The 16,992-nt window shown below is 34.1% G+C and overlaps 2 protein-coding genes across 4 annotated transcripts in view; one reads left to right on the top strand and one right to left on the bottom strand.

Annotated features, from left to right (window-relative positions):
- Positions 1–16,992, top strand: part of Pyroxd1 (pyridine nucleotide-disulphide oxidoreductase domain 1) — a 24,797-nt gene that overhangs the window by 4,128 nt on the left and 3,677 nt on the right. For 2 of the 3 annotated variants that reach the window (XR_004518147.1, XR_004518146.1), the window contains exons 3-12: positions 1,324–1,443; positions 3,345–3,473; positions 6,044–6,117; positions 7,583–7,743; positions 8,409–8,509; positions 9,540–9,675; positions 10,557–10,669; positions 11,277–11,399; positions 13,717–13,854; positions 14,761–15,059. Coding sequence is in view for 1 of the 3 variants with exons in the window: in XM_033766276.1 (XP_033622167.1) it covers positions 1,324–1,443; positions 3,345–3,473; positions 6,044–6,117; positions 7,583–7,743; positions 8,409–8,509; positions 9,540–9,675; positions 10,557–10,669; positions 11,277–11,399; positions 13,717–13,854; positions 14,761–15,009 (1,344 nt within the window). In the remaining 2 variants the exon portion in view is untranslated. Of the gene's footprint in view, positions 1–1,323; positions 1,444–3,344; positions 3,474–6,043; positions 6,118–7,582; positions 7,744–8,408; positions 8,510–9,539; positions 9,676–10,556; positions 10,670–11,276; positions 11,400–13,716; positions 13,855–14,760; positions 15,908–16,992 lie in introns of those variants that run through there. The other variant, XM_033766276.1, reaches the window with a different exon arrangement.
- The window catches only part of Recql (RecQ like helicase), a 30,686-nt gene continuing 29,595 nt past the window's right edge, over positions 15,902–16,992 (bottom strand). Inside the window, exons 14-15 of the mRNA XM_010615680.3 lie at positions 16,740–16,869; positions 15,902–16,134 (exon numbers count right to left, since the gene is read on the bottom strand). Coding sequence (XP_010613982.1) covers positions 15,985–16,134; positions 16,740–16,869 — 280 coding nt within the window. The 3' untranslated portion in view covers positions 15,902–15,984. The remainder of the gene's footprint in view (positions 16,135–16,739; positions 16,870–16,992) is intronic.

Here is a 16,992-nt window from a genome sequence, read left to right on the forward strand (position 1 = left end):
AAAAAAAAAAAAAAAAAAAAAAAAAATGAACATGAGCTGTCCATGAAAAAGATTTACAAAAATATGAAACAATGCTATTCTCACTTATTTTTTAGAAAAATGGTTATTTTTCATTAAAGTGTATTTATCATATATTACATTTATTAATACTTTAAGTACATAAATTAAGAAATACTAGACATTTTTCCAGCTTTAATTTCTAATCTGACAAGTACTGCTATGTGTAATTCATATAAAGAAAGGCTCTTTGGGATCCTTAATAACTTGTTAAAAATTTAAAGGGGTCTTGAAACCAATAGATGAAAACTACAAAGGCTATTTGGTAGGATTTCTATGCAGTGTTTAATTAAAGAGTAGCTGAGTCAAATACTGATCTACAAGCTTGTATGTTCCTTCTCCAGTGACCTAGGTAAGCACTAAAAAACTAGATAGTTTGATCTGTGGTTGGGGTTTTCAAGGTAATTACAGTTACAAATAAGATGGCAAAGAAGTCAGGGAAAATGACCAACTTTGGGATCTTAGCTGAATAAGAAAGAGAATGAGTCCAAGAGATGCTGATTATTTCAAAGAAAAAGAAAGAATCCAAAGACTACATCATGATAATGTTGCTTATCAGTGAAATAAATGAAAAAGGTAAATAAAATCTAAAAATCTAGGAGGATACAAAAAGAGGTAAGCTGTTTAAACGATAGAAAACTGAGTAGTCTTAACTATCATTTTACAGGCTAGGAAACTCAACACAGGAGTGTCAGAGCTAGTTGAGTTCAACTTGTACTATGCAGAGCCCTCTTTCCATTCTTTATAATGTATGTGTTGGTCATCCTCCCATCTGTGTGACAAAATACTTGAGATAATCAACTTAAAAGGAAGAAAGATTTATTTTGGCTTTTAATCTGTGGTCAGTTGGCGTCATTGTTTTTAGAACCTGTAAGCAAGGCAGAAAACCATGGCAGGGAGTGTCGTTAGAGCGTAGCTGCTTATGGGAGCTGAAACCTGAGAGGAGAGACCCGCATCCCGACGTCTTCTTCGATGGTTTACCCCCAGTGACTCTCCCACCGCTGCTACCTCTACTCCTAAGGCTTCCACCACTTCCTAATAGCAGCATCGGCTGGGGACCACGCCTTCAGCATGTGGGCCTTTGAGGGACACATCAGATCCAAGCCATAACAATGTAGTTGGCTAACTTTTTTTGTTTTATGAACTTGAAATAGTAGTATATAAAAACAAGTGAAAATATTTTATTAACATTCTTGACTTACAAAAAAAAGATTCTTGAAATAAAATTTTTAAAAATAAACATTTTTCTTCTTTGATCTAATAAAGGTTTCTAAAATATTGGAAGAATTTGATGTTGAAGAGCAACCAAGTACCATGTTAGAAAGTCGCTTTCCTAACATTAAGGTCATAGAATCTGGAGTAAAGCAACTGAAGAGTAAAGAACATGTAAGAAAAAAATTTTAAATAATATTTACCCACGTTAAATATTGGTAAGGTTTCACTTATCTTCTTTTGATCCCACCTTTTCACGACCACCATTTCAGTCTCTAAAACATAGTTTAGTGGCATTGATTTTTATGATTAGAAAAATTACACTTGGGGAAGTTGATTTGGGTTATAAGTTTCTGGAGTACATAGGAACAGTACGAGTCACCTGCTCCTACAAACTGCCAGAGTTGAGTGTAGACATGTATACTATATAATTAATGGACATATAAAAAGCACAATCCTTAAAATACTATCAAAATTCTGGCATTAGGTGTTGAGGGAGGTGTCACAACACAGATACAATTGAGCTGAGTTTAAAAGATGAGTGAATTATCTCTCCAGATAGAAGGAGAGGGCATTCTAGGAAGAGCAGATTACATGTTCAAAGACCCAAGGAAGAAAAGTGGGGATGAGGAATTGTGGGGATGTCAGAGAGGCTGCGGTGTGGAAAAGTAAAGAATCTTACCAACAAGGCTATGGAAACAGGTAACTAAGGTTGTGGAGAGCTTTTTATGTCATGCTAAGAAGTTGGGCTTATTTTATATTCAATCAAATTTGTAAATCTGAGGGTAGGGGTGATAAAAAAATTTTTAGTAAGCTATTCTGACAACAATGTCAAGGATGAACTGAGATAAAGCTAGTGACCAAAAACCAAATTAAAAAGTGGTTGCAATCATCTAAAATGATGTAACCCCTGGATTAAGATGGAAAATGTAGTTGGAAAGAATCCCAGATTTAAGGATACTTATTCTGTACATTCAGCAGGACTCACTAAACCCTTACAGTTGAGAACAAGTAAGACAATCTCAGGCAAGGATGTTGCCAGATGATTTAAAACATCCTGAGGACATCAAGGCAAATGGGAAGTAGGGCTTTCATTTGTTTCTACAAAGCAACTCTGATTTATGAGTGAAATGCAAATTTAATACAAAGTATCGAGCCTATGAGAAAAAAATTAAAAACCTGAATTCTAAAACCAAAGTAAGTTTCTAATACTTTTGGTGGTATGGTATATTCCAAATAACATTGGTATCAATTAATTTTGCAAACTGAGGTGGGCTCTCGAAAAGGAGAATTCAGGTATTAGGGCATTTGAATGAGTTGGAGTGCTTCCCACTCCATTTGAAAAGTATCCCCCATGCAGTGCATAGCTGTCTCTTACTCACTGCCGTGTACATGCTTCCAGGAATTAAAAATAGGGCTTCACTCTGTCTACTTCCAAATATTTAGCAGTCGCTAATGAAAAATGTTTTTGTATTTTGATTTCTTTTTCCAGTAGCTAAATATGGATTATTTTAAAAGTTTGGTCAATGCCAGTATCTTTTGTTTCTGTCAGATAAAATTCTAAGTAAGCTATCTGTAGGAAGATATATGTATAATTTTCTACTTGGATTTATACTGTTAGAGGATAGGTTTTATGTACTTGTCGTGCACCTAAAGTTTTGCACTGGGTACTAAGTGTCTCAAATCGTTAGTGTGTGGAGTTAAACAACTTAATACAGTATATAGCTCAAAGGTGAACCCTTAACCATGCCAGCAAAGCACCGCATGTCTCACAGTAGCATATATTTACATCTGTCTGCTTTCTTGGGATATTACTTTAAGTAGATTTTCATTCATTGTTAAGAAACAAAAACACTGGATCTCTAATTTTTTAGACTCGATGTTATTCAAAATTAACACAAAGATTAGAAATCACTAGAATAGAGGTTTGTAATTGCTATAATCATTTAGTGCTACCAAGAGGCAACCTTAATGTATTAGTTTTAGCTTTTGTCTTACTGAAATTTTAATTTAAAATGAAATCATACTCCTGTATAAATTCGTTTCCCCTCTTCCTTTCATGGCTGCGTTTACAGTGCATTTTCACAGAAGATGGCAGTCAGCTTGTATATGAGAAACTCTGTCTGTGCGCTGGAGCCAAGCCAAAGTTGATATGTGAAGGAAACCCTTATGTGCTAGGAATCCGTGATACAGACAGTGCTCAGGTAATATTTTAAGTTCAGGCTCCAGAAAGGAAACTTGAAGATTCCTTTGACTTTTCTGCATGTCAATAAGTGTTCCACTTAACAATACTAATTCCTAATTTATCAGAACAGAAGGGAAGTTTTTGTTTCATAGCTCACAAACAAAAATAGTGGTTATGTGTGCTGGGTATCTTGACAGAATCCAGTAATCCCTCATGAGGCTGAGGCAGGAGAATCAGAAGTTCAAGGCCAGTGAGGACTACATAGTGAGACTCTGTGTCGAAAAATAAGGGTGAAAAAAAAATACAGTAGTCATATGTTTTATTACTGCCAACTTCAGTTTGTCTTTAGTTGATGATTTACCTTGTGTTTTACTACATGCTGATATCAGAAATTCTTTTGGCTATGAGATACTGCAGATACAGTGACTATGTCAAATATTACAATTTATGTCACACATTTATTACTCCACTTCGGGATTATGTGATTTGCCACTTAATTAATATAAATTTTTTCCCAAATGATAAAACATATCTAAAATGTCTTGATCCTATTCCACTGCAAAGAAAATATTCCTGAGATCTTTGTGGTGGACTCATGATGGAACCATAGAACCACAAAAGGTTTATGCTTGGTTAGTTCATTGCTATCATAAAATCACTATTAACCATCCGAGTAAGATAAAACTTCTCTATGTGCACCTGATACACCTTCTTAGGGTGATTTGCCTCAGAGTTTATTAACCCTATCACCAAGAAGCTCCTCCTTGTGTCATCCTACTGCTTTGTCTCAGCTCTCACTCATTGTTTTTTCAAGGAGGGATGATTTTGCACTCATATATTGTTTTACATTCTTCAAAACTCCTAATGATTTCTCTCAGCCTGTTCTCTTAATTAGGAATTTAGAGAAAATTAAGAGAATATGATTGTCTTCGTGTCAACAGTGAAGGTTCATGTCATTAGTGAGTTAGACAGGCCTTCTACATACATGAAATCACATGTATTCTATGTACATGAGCTTTACATACATGAATCGCCATGATAATCCTCATGATACTCGAGAGGCCTTGCCACAAAGGCAGCTTAGGAGGAATGATAATGGAGCACTTGTACTAATAATAGGGAACGTGGGAGAATGAGATTTTGTTGTTACTTAATAAATTGAATAAAATACTTCCACGTTCCATATTCACTTTAATTACCTGACTTTGAGATTAAAAGATGAAGTATTTTCCTATTCTAAAGTAATTATTATGTTCATCAAAACTACAATGTTTGCTTTTGTTTTTGCAATACTGGGAATTAAACCCAATGGCTTCATACTGAGCTGCATCCCCAGCCCCCAACCCCGCTTTTGGTCTTGCTAAGTTGCTGAGTTGATCAGGGTGGGCTTGAAGTTGGGATCTTCCTGCCTCAGGCTCCCAAAGTTCTGGGGTTACCAGGCAGCACCACCACACCCAGCCACAAATATAGTTTCAACTTACTCTGTTCAACTGTGTCCACTGTACTTTACCGATGTTTCTTAAATTATATTATCATCAACAAAGGACAAACTAAAATCAACTTCAGGGTTTTTTTCTTATAGAATATTCATTCAATTTAAGGGATAGTATAAGCTTTTGGGTCATTCTAATAACAAATAACTGAAGTGGTAGGTAGAGGAACTTCTACATTGAGATATTCTGGAGTAATGAAACTATACTTTTGAAAGGGCCAGAAGTGTTACCCCTGGCTTCTCCCAGCTAGTCATAATCTTTTTGTGGGGGGGGGGTGAGAGGCATAATTGTCTTATAATAGTAATTATAGCATTTTTTAAAATAAATGTTGCAAAGTGCCCACTACCTCGGGCAGCTTTATGTACATCATGTCACAAAATCCATACAGAATTGTGAGAAAGCATAGTCACTTCTTTCTGTAGTTGAGAAACCTGAGGTGCAGAGAGGTTAAGCAGCTCATGTCAGGTTATCCAGTTAGGAGCTGCTAAAGCCAGTGACTCCAGACTGATGGTGAACCTTTCCAAAACCAGTGCCCACACTGCAACCCAAAACCCACTTCTCACAAAGTGCAAAGTTCTGCAGTTAAACCTGAATGCCAAGGTTTTAGTTTAGAAAATATAACACATAAATTATCATCTTTTGCCTTGAAAGAAAAACAAAAAACACACATGCCATAGGTTCGCCACCACTGCTCTGGACTCTGCTCTTACCTGCTGTGTTGCTGTACTTCTCATCCAGAAAGCTTCAAGTGTTGAGAGACCCTAAGGAAACATGTCAACCAAAAGGCTAGGCAGGGTAAAACTAATTGATTCTGTCCAATAGCTGGGAATGTGGTAAACTACATAGGGCCTTCAATTGAAATTCTGAAGGACTTCAGTGTAATCAGGCAAGGGAAAATAGGAGAGGCATTGCTATAAAGGCAGCTTGTGATGAAACAAGGATATCAAGAGAGAATATTAAGTGGGAGGGTAATTCCTGGCAGACTGGGAAAGTGAGATTTATTTTGTTCCTTTGTAAATTGATAAAATACATTTTTAGAACATTATCAGTGGAAACTCTTGCTTCACTATTTCAAAATATTTTCTTTTTAATGTAGGAATTTCAGAAGCAGCTTACTAAAGCTAAAAGAATAATGATCATAGGGAATGGTGGTATTGCACTTGAATTAGTGTAAGTATGTTTTAAAATATTATTTAAAAATTGGCCCGTGATTCATGTAATTGTGGTTATGATAGAAAACACTGTGTCCTGAAAATCAAAGATAAGTATAATTGTTTTTCATGTTTTCAGGGATAAATAATAAAGTGGATTTTTACTTTAAAATATGAAAAATTATACTATGAAAACATTTTAATTTATAAAAATGCATTCCACGGTAATAAGCCTATATGTAAAGTGAAATATAAAACATGTTACCTAGTGTGTGTATTCTGTTTTCTCTCAGCAGCAATCCTATATGATCTGAGCAACATACTATAGTATATTCTAACCCATCAAACGATATTCTGAAATTTAGTGACTATAAATGTTTGATGGCTCTGGGAACCAGGAAAAATAAAGGCACATTGGATGAAGTGAGGGAATGCTTGCCCATGTGCTATGAAAGCATGAATTTGACCTGGAATCAGATAAACTAAACTTTTTTTGTCTCCTGTTTATTGATTAGTTTTCAAAATCATTTAATGTAACTACATTATATCAGTCTATGAAAGAGAACAATACTTTATACCATTGACATGTTAAGAATTCATATATTAACATAAATATTCTTATTACTGTTACAAGTTCAAAAAAGTCCTATGTCCTGTTTGTCTGATATTGTCCCCATTTATACTATGATCAAAATAATTATTAACAGGAGATAGTATCTTGGGTTAGATGACAAGTGATATGATTATCTGAATTATAATGGACTTGGAACGCTTACTGAAACTCACCACATTCTCACCTAGAAATTAACTGCAAGATGCCCAGGGTCTCTGGCTAGCTCCTTTACAGTAATACAGTGTTTTACATTGCTAGGGCCATTTCTTTTTTCCTCTAAAGCCTTTGATCTTGTTAGGAACTACATCTTTCTTTGGTTAGAAGGTTTGGGAATTTATGAGATGAAGAAAATTGAAGGTAATGGTTCTTTAGAACTAAATTAAAGATTTTAACTTCTAACTCTTTCTCCTTTTTCTGTCCTCTTACATAAAGTGATGCTTTGAGTATATAAAAATTACCAAAGAAAGAAGTTACCTCTTCCCAATATGGTATCCATATACTATCCATCCTTTATTGATTACAATACAGCCAGATAAACAAAGCACTGCTTACATATGGAACCCTGGAGGACATTCATATAACTATGATCTACACTTAAACACTCTGAAATCATATTCATTTAATAAAAGTTTAGTTGATGCTGAGTACATAGAATTATCATATATAGGTTCTTTCAATAAAATGGTTAAATTTATTGTATTTATTCTATTTTTAACTTAGCTTTTTAAAGTATGTTACATTCTTTATAATCAGTCTTTCCAAATTTGCCTTAAAATATGTTCTTTGCTTTTGCTTTCAGAGATAATTGTTATTTGGAGATTTCTAACTACTCTTTTGAAACTACTTTGAATATCTTTAATATTTCTTCTAGCTATGAGATTGAAGGCTGCGAAGTGATTTGGGCCATTAAAGATAAAGCTATTGGGAACACTTTCTTCGATGCAGGAGCAGCTGCATTTTTGACTTCCAAGCTCATCTCTGAAAAACCAGAAGCTAAAATTCCACCTAAAAGGAGTAAATATACAACTGAAGGTAAACGTAGCCTGAATATAGCTCATTAATTCTCAGATGATATTATTTTTTTAACTGTACACAAAAGGGCTACAAGAAAATGTAGTGAAATATATTTGGGAGATAGAATATTTATTTCTGTATCTTTACATAAAGTTTTCAGATTTTCTAAAATATTTATGTAAATTTACATGTATATGTTTATTCAGATAATTAAAATAGGAAATTTAAAGTGAAATTAAAACTAGCCCATCTGCAAACAGATATTATAATTGGGCAATATTTAAGGTAAAAAATGCAATGAGTATACACCTTGCAATTTTCTGTTGTTTAATAGCTTTTTTTGAACTTTTGGCCTATAAAATTCAAAACAAATTTTGGAGGTACTAAAAATTGAAAATTTTGATTGCTAATTTTTTTACCCTTCAAATTAACCAATTGTCTAATATCCAAAAGATATGTTAAATGTTTATACATATTTAAGGTTTGTTTTATAGCTATTCCACAGATTAAAATTACTAATACAGTGCTCGCTTCGGCAGCACATATACTAAAATTACTAATACAAATTATTTTTGTTACACCATATATTTGTATGTGTGAGAACATCATTCCCTAAAAGCTTCAGAACATAGGTATAAATCTCTGCCTGCCAGTTTTTATATCACTTGAGTTCATTTCTTCAGGAATGAAGAAGGAGGCAAGAACCAAAGCTAAAGCTGATAATGTAGGCAGTGCCTTGGGACCAGACTGGCATGAAGGCTTGGATCTTAAAGGAACAAAAGAGGTATTGTTTTCATATACTGATTAAGTATGTCTAAACGTCAACAAAATGTTATATTCTTGAACCATTTATTAGAGACAACCAAAGAAATAACTAGGTTACTATACTTAAAAATCCATAGTGATAGGAAAGGACTTCAGATACGCTTGACCCAGACGCCCACCAAAGATAGGTGAATATAAATCTCATAAAGTTCATCTAAATTGTGTCTCAGTGTTTCTTAACTCTGCAGGCATCGAGCTCTCTGTGCCTAGACTACAGTGACTACACCTATCTGATTCTAAATTAATCTCTTCTGAAAAGTCACAAGTACATGTCAATGGATCCACAATATATATTTAATATCATAAGTGGAAAAGCTTGTAATTAGGTTTTATTTGTTTCATTCCTTAGCTATTTTAATTTTTGAAGTTTTTTTTAAAGCTGTCATACTTAAATATTCTGAAAAGCCATGTGATCTTTCATTACTGTTATTTCTCTAAAGCATTGTTTTTCAGCTTTGGGTAGGTAGGAAGTGGCTGGCTCCATGGTATGTCTAATTTTTAGGATGAAAATTATATAAAATCATTTCTTTCTGTACTCTTAGAGCCTAAGCTTAACTGTATTCTTAACTCAAATATTTCAACAGTTTATTTCAAAAAACATTTATTGTCTACTCTCTACCCCATACTTTACTAAGGTTCTGGGATTGAGTAAAGTCAGGATAGCCCTACCTTGAAGAAATTTTAGTCAGCACCATTGTCATTTTTTTAAAAAAACACATGTATAATTACCAGTGCAGCATAGACTTAAAAACATTCTCTCCATTCTATCTTCCAGTGAAACTACTAGATCTCAGGTACCGAATGAATTTCTGTTCACTCCTTTCATGCACAGAAACTGAGAGGCTTATTTTGAGGCATCCAGCATGTTTCATTTATAAGAATTGTTTTTTCTGTTCATTTTATAAGTCTATAATTGTTTTCTTCATCTCCGATAACCTAAGTTATTCTTTCTAGAAACACTATATGACTGTTTTTTTTTAATTTTTCAGTTTTCTCATAAGGTTCACATTGAAACTATGTGTGAAGTTAAGAAAATCTACCTCCAGGAAGAATTTAGACTTCTGAAGAAAAATTCCTTGACTTTTCCAACAGACCTACATAGTGAGTCAGTTACAACTGATAATGGTAAGCAGCAAGAAAAAATGTATTATTTATAAGTAATAATAATAAAGAATAAAAAGTAATAAACATAATTTAACCTTATTGTATTATATTTTAAAACTTCAAATTTCTGTGTAAAATGTAAGAGAAGTAAAAACAAAATCAAGTTTTATTAACACTAAGTCACTTTGTTTCACTATTTATATTGGGCTTTGTATTTCACATAAGGCTCATAACGTTTGCACAGCCCATTGAGTCAGTATCATACAGATCAAAACAAAACAAACTGAAAACAAAACAAACCCCCCGAAGCTTTCAGAGGTGAAGTGATTCCCCCAGACAGATTAATATCTATGGATTTGAGACTAAGATGCAGATCGAAGTCCTACTCTACACCTCCCATGAGAACTTCGCCTGTCCTACATACTCCTGTGAAGCATCTGAAGTAATGCTCGGCCCACTGGTATGTGGGAAATTCCACTGTTTTAAAGGCTTAAAAAGGGAGTATTGGAGGTGGGCTGGGAATAGCAAGGAAAAACGCTGAAAAGTGAGTAGATGAGTCAGGGCACACACTGTCACCTATTAATAAAGGTTTTTAAAGAAATAGTTTAGAAAAAAAAAGAAATAGTTTAGAAAGTGGTTATGCAACTAAATTTACTTTGTTACAAAGTTTATATGTCCAAATTTGAAGGAATATGTTTAAAATGACTTTGCAATTATACCAAAAGTAGAAGGTACTGATTGTATTAAAATTATTCTAAGGAAAACACCTTCTTAAAATCATTAAGGGGTGTTGTTTAAAGCCATCTGCTTCCTTTTTCTTTGTTTATACTCATTACATTTATGTAATGCTGTGGACAATTGCTGCTGAATACATTTGAGAATAAAATCTTTCTTTTTTAAAGAAACATGGCCTGTATATGTGGAACTGACCAATGAAAAGCTGTACGGCTGTGATTTTATTGTCAGTGCTACAGGAGTTACACCAAATACAGAACCTTTTCTCCATGGTAACAATGTAAGGTGAATGTTTTGTCCAGTTATGAATATTTTGAAAGTATTAATTCTTTATGAAGAAGTCTAATTCTCAATCACAAATAACTATTCCTCATTTTAGTAAAGAACTAAAAATAGCTGGAAATAATGTGGTTTATATTCATGTATTGACTTACGTTATTCTTTACTTTTTAAAATTCTTAAAGCAGTTATCATCCCAGCCTGAGTGCCATCAAGAGACATAATGTACAATTTATCTAAGAGTTGGTTAAAAGACTAACACCTGTTATGAATTCTCAGAAATGAGTCTTAGAGATTGTTATTTTCTTTAGCCTTTTAGCGTTTAAAGCTTAGAAAAACAGGAATGTTGTTGTCATTATGTGTGAGGCAATTATATGGTTATTGGGTACTTTTGAAGTTGAAATTCTGAAATCTGAGTCTGTATCAGTAAAAATTTAATCCCTGGGGGAGAAAAAAAAATTTAATCCCTGGAAAGTCAGCATGAGATGCCTAGACTTTGGAGATTAACATACCAAGGTGTAAAATTTGACATGTCCTTTTATTTTTACAATGAAAAAGTCATGCATCAGTTTTCTCTGTACTTGCTGTTTATGAGGAACATCATTTAGTTTGACCTAGGAGAAGACGGCGGCCTGAAAGTGGATGACCACATGCACACGTCACTTCCAGATATCTATGCGGCAGGTGACATCTGCACAGCATCTTGGCAGCCCAGCCCTGTCTGGCAGCAGGTGAGCCAGCACTTAGGACCACGTGATTTTATCAGGGATTCATTTGGAAATAAAGCAGTTGCTACCCACTCATCCAACTTTCTGGGTTTCCAAAGTTATTTTGTGATATTAAAAAAACCTCTAGGGCAGGGGTATGGGGAAAAAATAAGAACCGAGACATATCATGTAAAGGTGCAAGAGCCCAATGATAAATGTAACTATTGTTTGCTTTAAATGTACCAATAAACTAATAGGAAAAAAAACCTGGATTTTTCCCCCTTTTTGGTAAGTTATATGGTAAACTATAGGGTAGGCAAGGATATCTTTTAATCTATAAAGAATTAAGGACTGTTACTTTACTTTTCATTCTCATATGCATATCAGCACCAACCACAACTCTGTGATAATGGAAAGTCTACAATTCTGGACTGTTTAGTTAGCCACTAGTCACATGGGCACTTTAAATGTGGCTGATATGACCGAGGAACTGACTTTCTAATTTTATCTCCATTTAATTAAATAGCTGCGTGTGGCTAGTGGTGACCATATTGGACAGCACAGCTTTGGATTAAAAAACAAACCACTGAGATCATAAATTACATAAATAAGACATTCTATTTCTGGATGACCCCATTCCATCCTGATGACAATTATTACTAAAAAAAAGAGTTCCTAACAGTGAATAGCTTTCCACATCTTAACAGCTTCCATCTGGATCTAGTGCTCACAGTGCTGCCTGCAACCTTCTAAGGGGCAACAAAACTACTAGAGGACGGTAATCAAAGATAAAAGTGGTCTTAGGAAGGAAGGGTAGAGACAGGGGAGATGTTACAGATTTAAAAAAAAAAGTCAGCATTTATCTTCGTTGAAGACCAGTTCCATAGTGAGAGCTGTTCATTCAGATGAACTAAGAAATGTGAAGTCCTGGGAGAGCTCAGTGTATTTTAAGATGTAGCTTCATCATTTTCTGTTTTTATGTTCAGAAGAGACATCAATAAAAAGAGTGCTTTTAGCCTGATTGTTCCTAAAACACCTCATACTCACTTGTACCAGTGTTCTCTGTATCCTACATCATTTCTGTGGCTTAACTCATAAATTCTTGATTAGGAATTGGAGGTGGTGGGACATTCTTTTTAATAGTTTATACCCTCTCAGATAAACTATTTTCAATGTATGTGATAACCTAATATAAAGAAAAATATCTAAAAAAACAAACAGTTCTCCCTTGTTTTCAGTGAATCTAAGATTCTATTTCTTAATCTGCAGAAGCACTAAAAACATTAATTTATTTGACGTAACCTAAGACACAAACTTAAGAGATTTTGATGCTGGAATACACTAGTGTTCCAGCAGTGTCATACTGCAGGCCACTGTGTACTGTTACTATGTTCAGTTTACTCTGCTCCTTTGTAATAGACTGCTTTTCACTTAAACCTACTTTCCTTGTAGGGACTGAATTTTTAAAAAATCTTAATTAACACTATTAGAAATGCCCAAAGCTCATGTTTATGACTGATATTTTGGCACATAAAAGTCAATATAGGCACATATGCACACACACAGGAAGAAACTAAATGCTTATCACAGGCCAGCCCACTCCCAAGAGCTACGCAGTAAGTGGTGTTATGTTTATGTTTAGTGCAAAAACTGAGGCTCGGGAAAGTTAAATATGTGAAAGAGCTGGTATTCATATCTACCAAGACAAGTTTTCTTCTTTTATACTAGGGGATCCCAAAACTGTAGAAATAGACTAAAAATACACTTGCAGGGAAATTGGTATAATCATAGAGAAAAAATTATATGACTTTCCACAATCAGTTTCTGCAATCTGATATGATATCTTGGAGCGGGCACCAACTGATACTGGTATATCTACATCTCTCTGATTTTTTAGTTTAATTGCACAGTAATGCTTGAGCTTAACTAATGCTTGAAGAATGAAGGTAAATGGAATACATTTTTCAGTGACTGTTTGATATGTATATTGATGCTGATGACAAACTCTGAAGAGGAGACTGGTTAAAATCTGATGTAATTTGAAATATTTTTGAATAGAAATTTGTTCAGTAGAAATTTTATTGAAACATTCATGATGAGTGGATGTCCTCCTTAATTTTCAGAGACAGTAATTGATAGAATTAAAAAAATACCAAAATCAGCTTGATTAGTGTATGCTGGTGACTATTTCAGTGGCAAAGATGATAGATAATAGCTAGAACCAAATGAACTGAAGGACTGTCAAGTATAAAACCTCTTTAAGGGAATGTGCGAGGCTAAAATCATCTTTTTTAAGTAATGTAAGTGAGAAACATTTGTCATATAACTTTTTTCCATTCAGATGAGGCTGTGGACCCAGGCTAGGCAGATGGGATGGTACGCTGCAAAGTGCATGGCAGCAGCTAGCTTGGGAGACTACATTGACATGGATTTCAGCTTTGAACTCTTCGCTCATGTAACAAAATTTTTTAACTCTAAGGTAAGATGGTTAAGCAAATGAATACTATTTCTTCTGTTGGTCTGGTAATTAAATATATTCAATCTCATTTTCTCACTAAAGATATAAGTGGTTTCAATCATTCTGCCAAAAAAAAAAAAACTTTCTTCTTGCAAGGCAACACTGGTATGACTGCTCTTAATTCTTAATAATTATACTGCTACACCATTTTACGGTTATGGGCGGGGGATTTCTTCCTAGATTTGTTTCATGTTGGTACATTTCTAAGTTTTACTTGAGATTCATCTTGTCATTGTGAGGGAAACTAGCAGGTGTCACACTCAGGAATGAACCAAGTGTTTTCCTGTTCGTAATAGTATTTTATTTGGTCCTTGTTAAATTATTCTAAAGCAGGGGGTTTTTTCCCTACAAATTTACTGATAAGGAAAAATACGTTCAAAAGCTTTAAGGAAATTCAATAATCTGTCCATGAAAGATCTAACTCACTTCCTCATGAAATATTTAAACTGGAGTTCTAGGCTAATGTAGTTCATGTTCTGTATATTTATGCATTCACTAGATACTTTTAATGTTAATGTAGTATAGTATATTCTCCAGATACTTCCAATATTAAAATTATTAAATATTAATATATTCACGGGCCGGGGATTTAGCTCAGTGTTTCCACTGCTTTCCTTGCAAGCACAAGGACCCGAGTTTGATCCCCTGTACCAAAAAATTTCACTGATACTTTTAATGTTAATGTAAATTGTGTTGCAATTATATACAGAATAAATGTTTTCTTTGGGACCCTCCCCATTGATATTTTGAGCTGTAAAAATTTGAATCGTTTTTTTGCACGCTATTAAAACATGACCCAAAATAACTGCATGTTATATTTCCCTTTTTGACATTCATGAGAATAATTTTTTTTATCCCTATGTATAGGTTGTATTGCTGGGGAAATACAATGCACAGGGCTTGGGTTCAGATCATGAATTAATGCTGAGGTGCACCAAAGGACAAGAGTACATCAAAGTTGTCATGCAGAATGGACATATGATGGGAGCGGTCCTAATTGGTGAAACTGACTTAGAGGAGACATTTGAAAATTTAATTTTAAACCAAATGGATCTTTCACCATACGGAGAAGATCTCCTAGATCCAAATATTGATATAGAAGATTATTTTGACTAAAATGAGACTTCTTCAAGAATCACATAAAGTTCCAACTAAAGAAAACTACGGTCAGTAAAATGAATGATCTGATTTAATGATGACTTCAATGGAGTTAAAAACAGATGGGTCGTCTAACATCATGCCTGGGCCCTGGGTTCAATCCCCAGCACCAAAGTGGGGTAAAAAACAGAATAATGATGTTCATGGAAAAGTATTAAAAAACTAAAATTCAGTGGATGAAATCAGTTCAGATAATTTCTTTACATATACATTTTTCTAGTACAAAACTGACCTTATGTAAGAAATCTTAAGTTACTTAGTCATTTTTAAGCTTTAAACATTTCACCTGTGATTTAGCTTTGGCACGCATTTAGCTAAATCGTTATCTGCTTAGCCAAAATGTACTCTAATAGGCTGGATCTAGTCTTTGATTATGAAGTGTCAAAACAGTAGTTTTAGGAAGCTTATCGTTTTATTTTACTTAAATAAAACTCTATTTACTTAAATAGAGATAAAACAGTATTTTATTTGTTAATATTATTCATACTGATGTTATTCCTTTTGTTTGAATCATACAGCCATTTTATACCTGTAATCATGTACATTATCATGCTTAAAATATCACTTGAGTGTAGATCACTTGTATGTCAGTATAACAGTGCTATCAAAAAGACTTGTGTTGAAGAAATACAGGAAGCATACCAAGGCCTAAAGAGCTTATACTTACATGGACTTGTCTCAAGTATTTCACATTTAAACAATTTTACATAAAGATTTATTTTTCCCTTGTTTGACAGTAAAATTATATAATACGTGAACTTTTATCAAAAGATCTCAAATTCTCTAATATTCAGAGATGAACTTTGAAAATACAGTTCTATAAGTATAAAAAGCATCAATGATATTGTTTTTAAAATTAAATGTTAGCTACAAAAACAATGGTGTACACATGCATAAACTATTCCTTTTGTGGAAAATTTAATAACAGTCTTTTCAGGCATCATCAATTTTTCTTTTCTTGGCCCCTGAGTTCTTGGAACCAGATTTTTGAAACATGTTTGTAGACTTCTGGAAGTTGCCTGAATTTTTTTCCACCACCGTTTTCTGAATTCGATCAGAATGACAAGTTTCAGATGATTCAGCCTACAAAAAATGAAAAAAATAAAGCAAACACCCTTGTGGAAGTCCAGATCTTTGGGTTTCTCATCAGATTAATAATCTCAAAATATTCCTGCTGTATCAGTTAGTTAGGTAAGTGTCCAAGGTCTGATTTTCATTTCTAAGTTTCTCTCAAATATGAGCTCTAGCTTAAACAAAAGGTACTACATTGTCTGAAGAACTCTAAAGAACACTTGCAGTATTCCTAGACAACAGGAGTACATAGCCTGCTTTGCAGGCAGGATGGTACTTGCCTTATGATGGCTTTCAGTCACTGTAGTAGCACAGACCTCTTAACCAGTGTTGATCACAACCAGTGTCTCAAGGGCAGATGCCCCAGAAAAGTAGACTAAAATGGAGGCCTCTCATTCTAGGAGGTTGGAAACCTCTTAGTCTATGTTAGTCTGGTCTGAATTCTTCCACTTAACACCTACAGTAAACAAAGTTATGTTTTCTCACTTCCAAAGTCAGAATTTGAGAACTAACATCTATTCTTGTGTTCAGTTAGAACTAGGAAGAAATTACAGAAAGGCATAGGATTTAGTTTCTTTAAATACATAGAAACTGAAAATGAATAGCTGGTCAGTTACCTTGGAACAGTTCTGTGTGGGCTTCTTCACCTGCATGGTAATAACGTGTGCTTCACTGTTCAGAAGATTAGCTTTGGGTCCAACTTTCAAATACGAAATCGTAGCATAAGCTGTAAAACTGTAGTCTTCTCTGCAGCAGATAAAAGCCAACAATCAGGAAACTTTTGAAGGAACCACAGGAAAATTCATTAAAAGCCCTAATTTTAAATAACATTACTATTAATACGAAATAATACTATACAGGTATATCATT

Source organism: Fukomys damarensis, unplaced genomic scaffold, assembly GCF_012274545.1.
Source record: "Fukomys damarensis isolate Sample0158 unplaced genomic scaffold, DMR_v1.0_HiC HiC_scaffold_19, whole genome shotgun sequence".
NCBI lineage: Eukaryota > Metazoa > Chordata > Mammalia > Rodentia > Bathyergidae > Fukomys > Fukomys damarensis.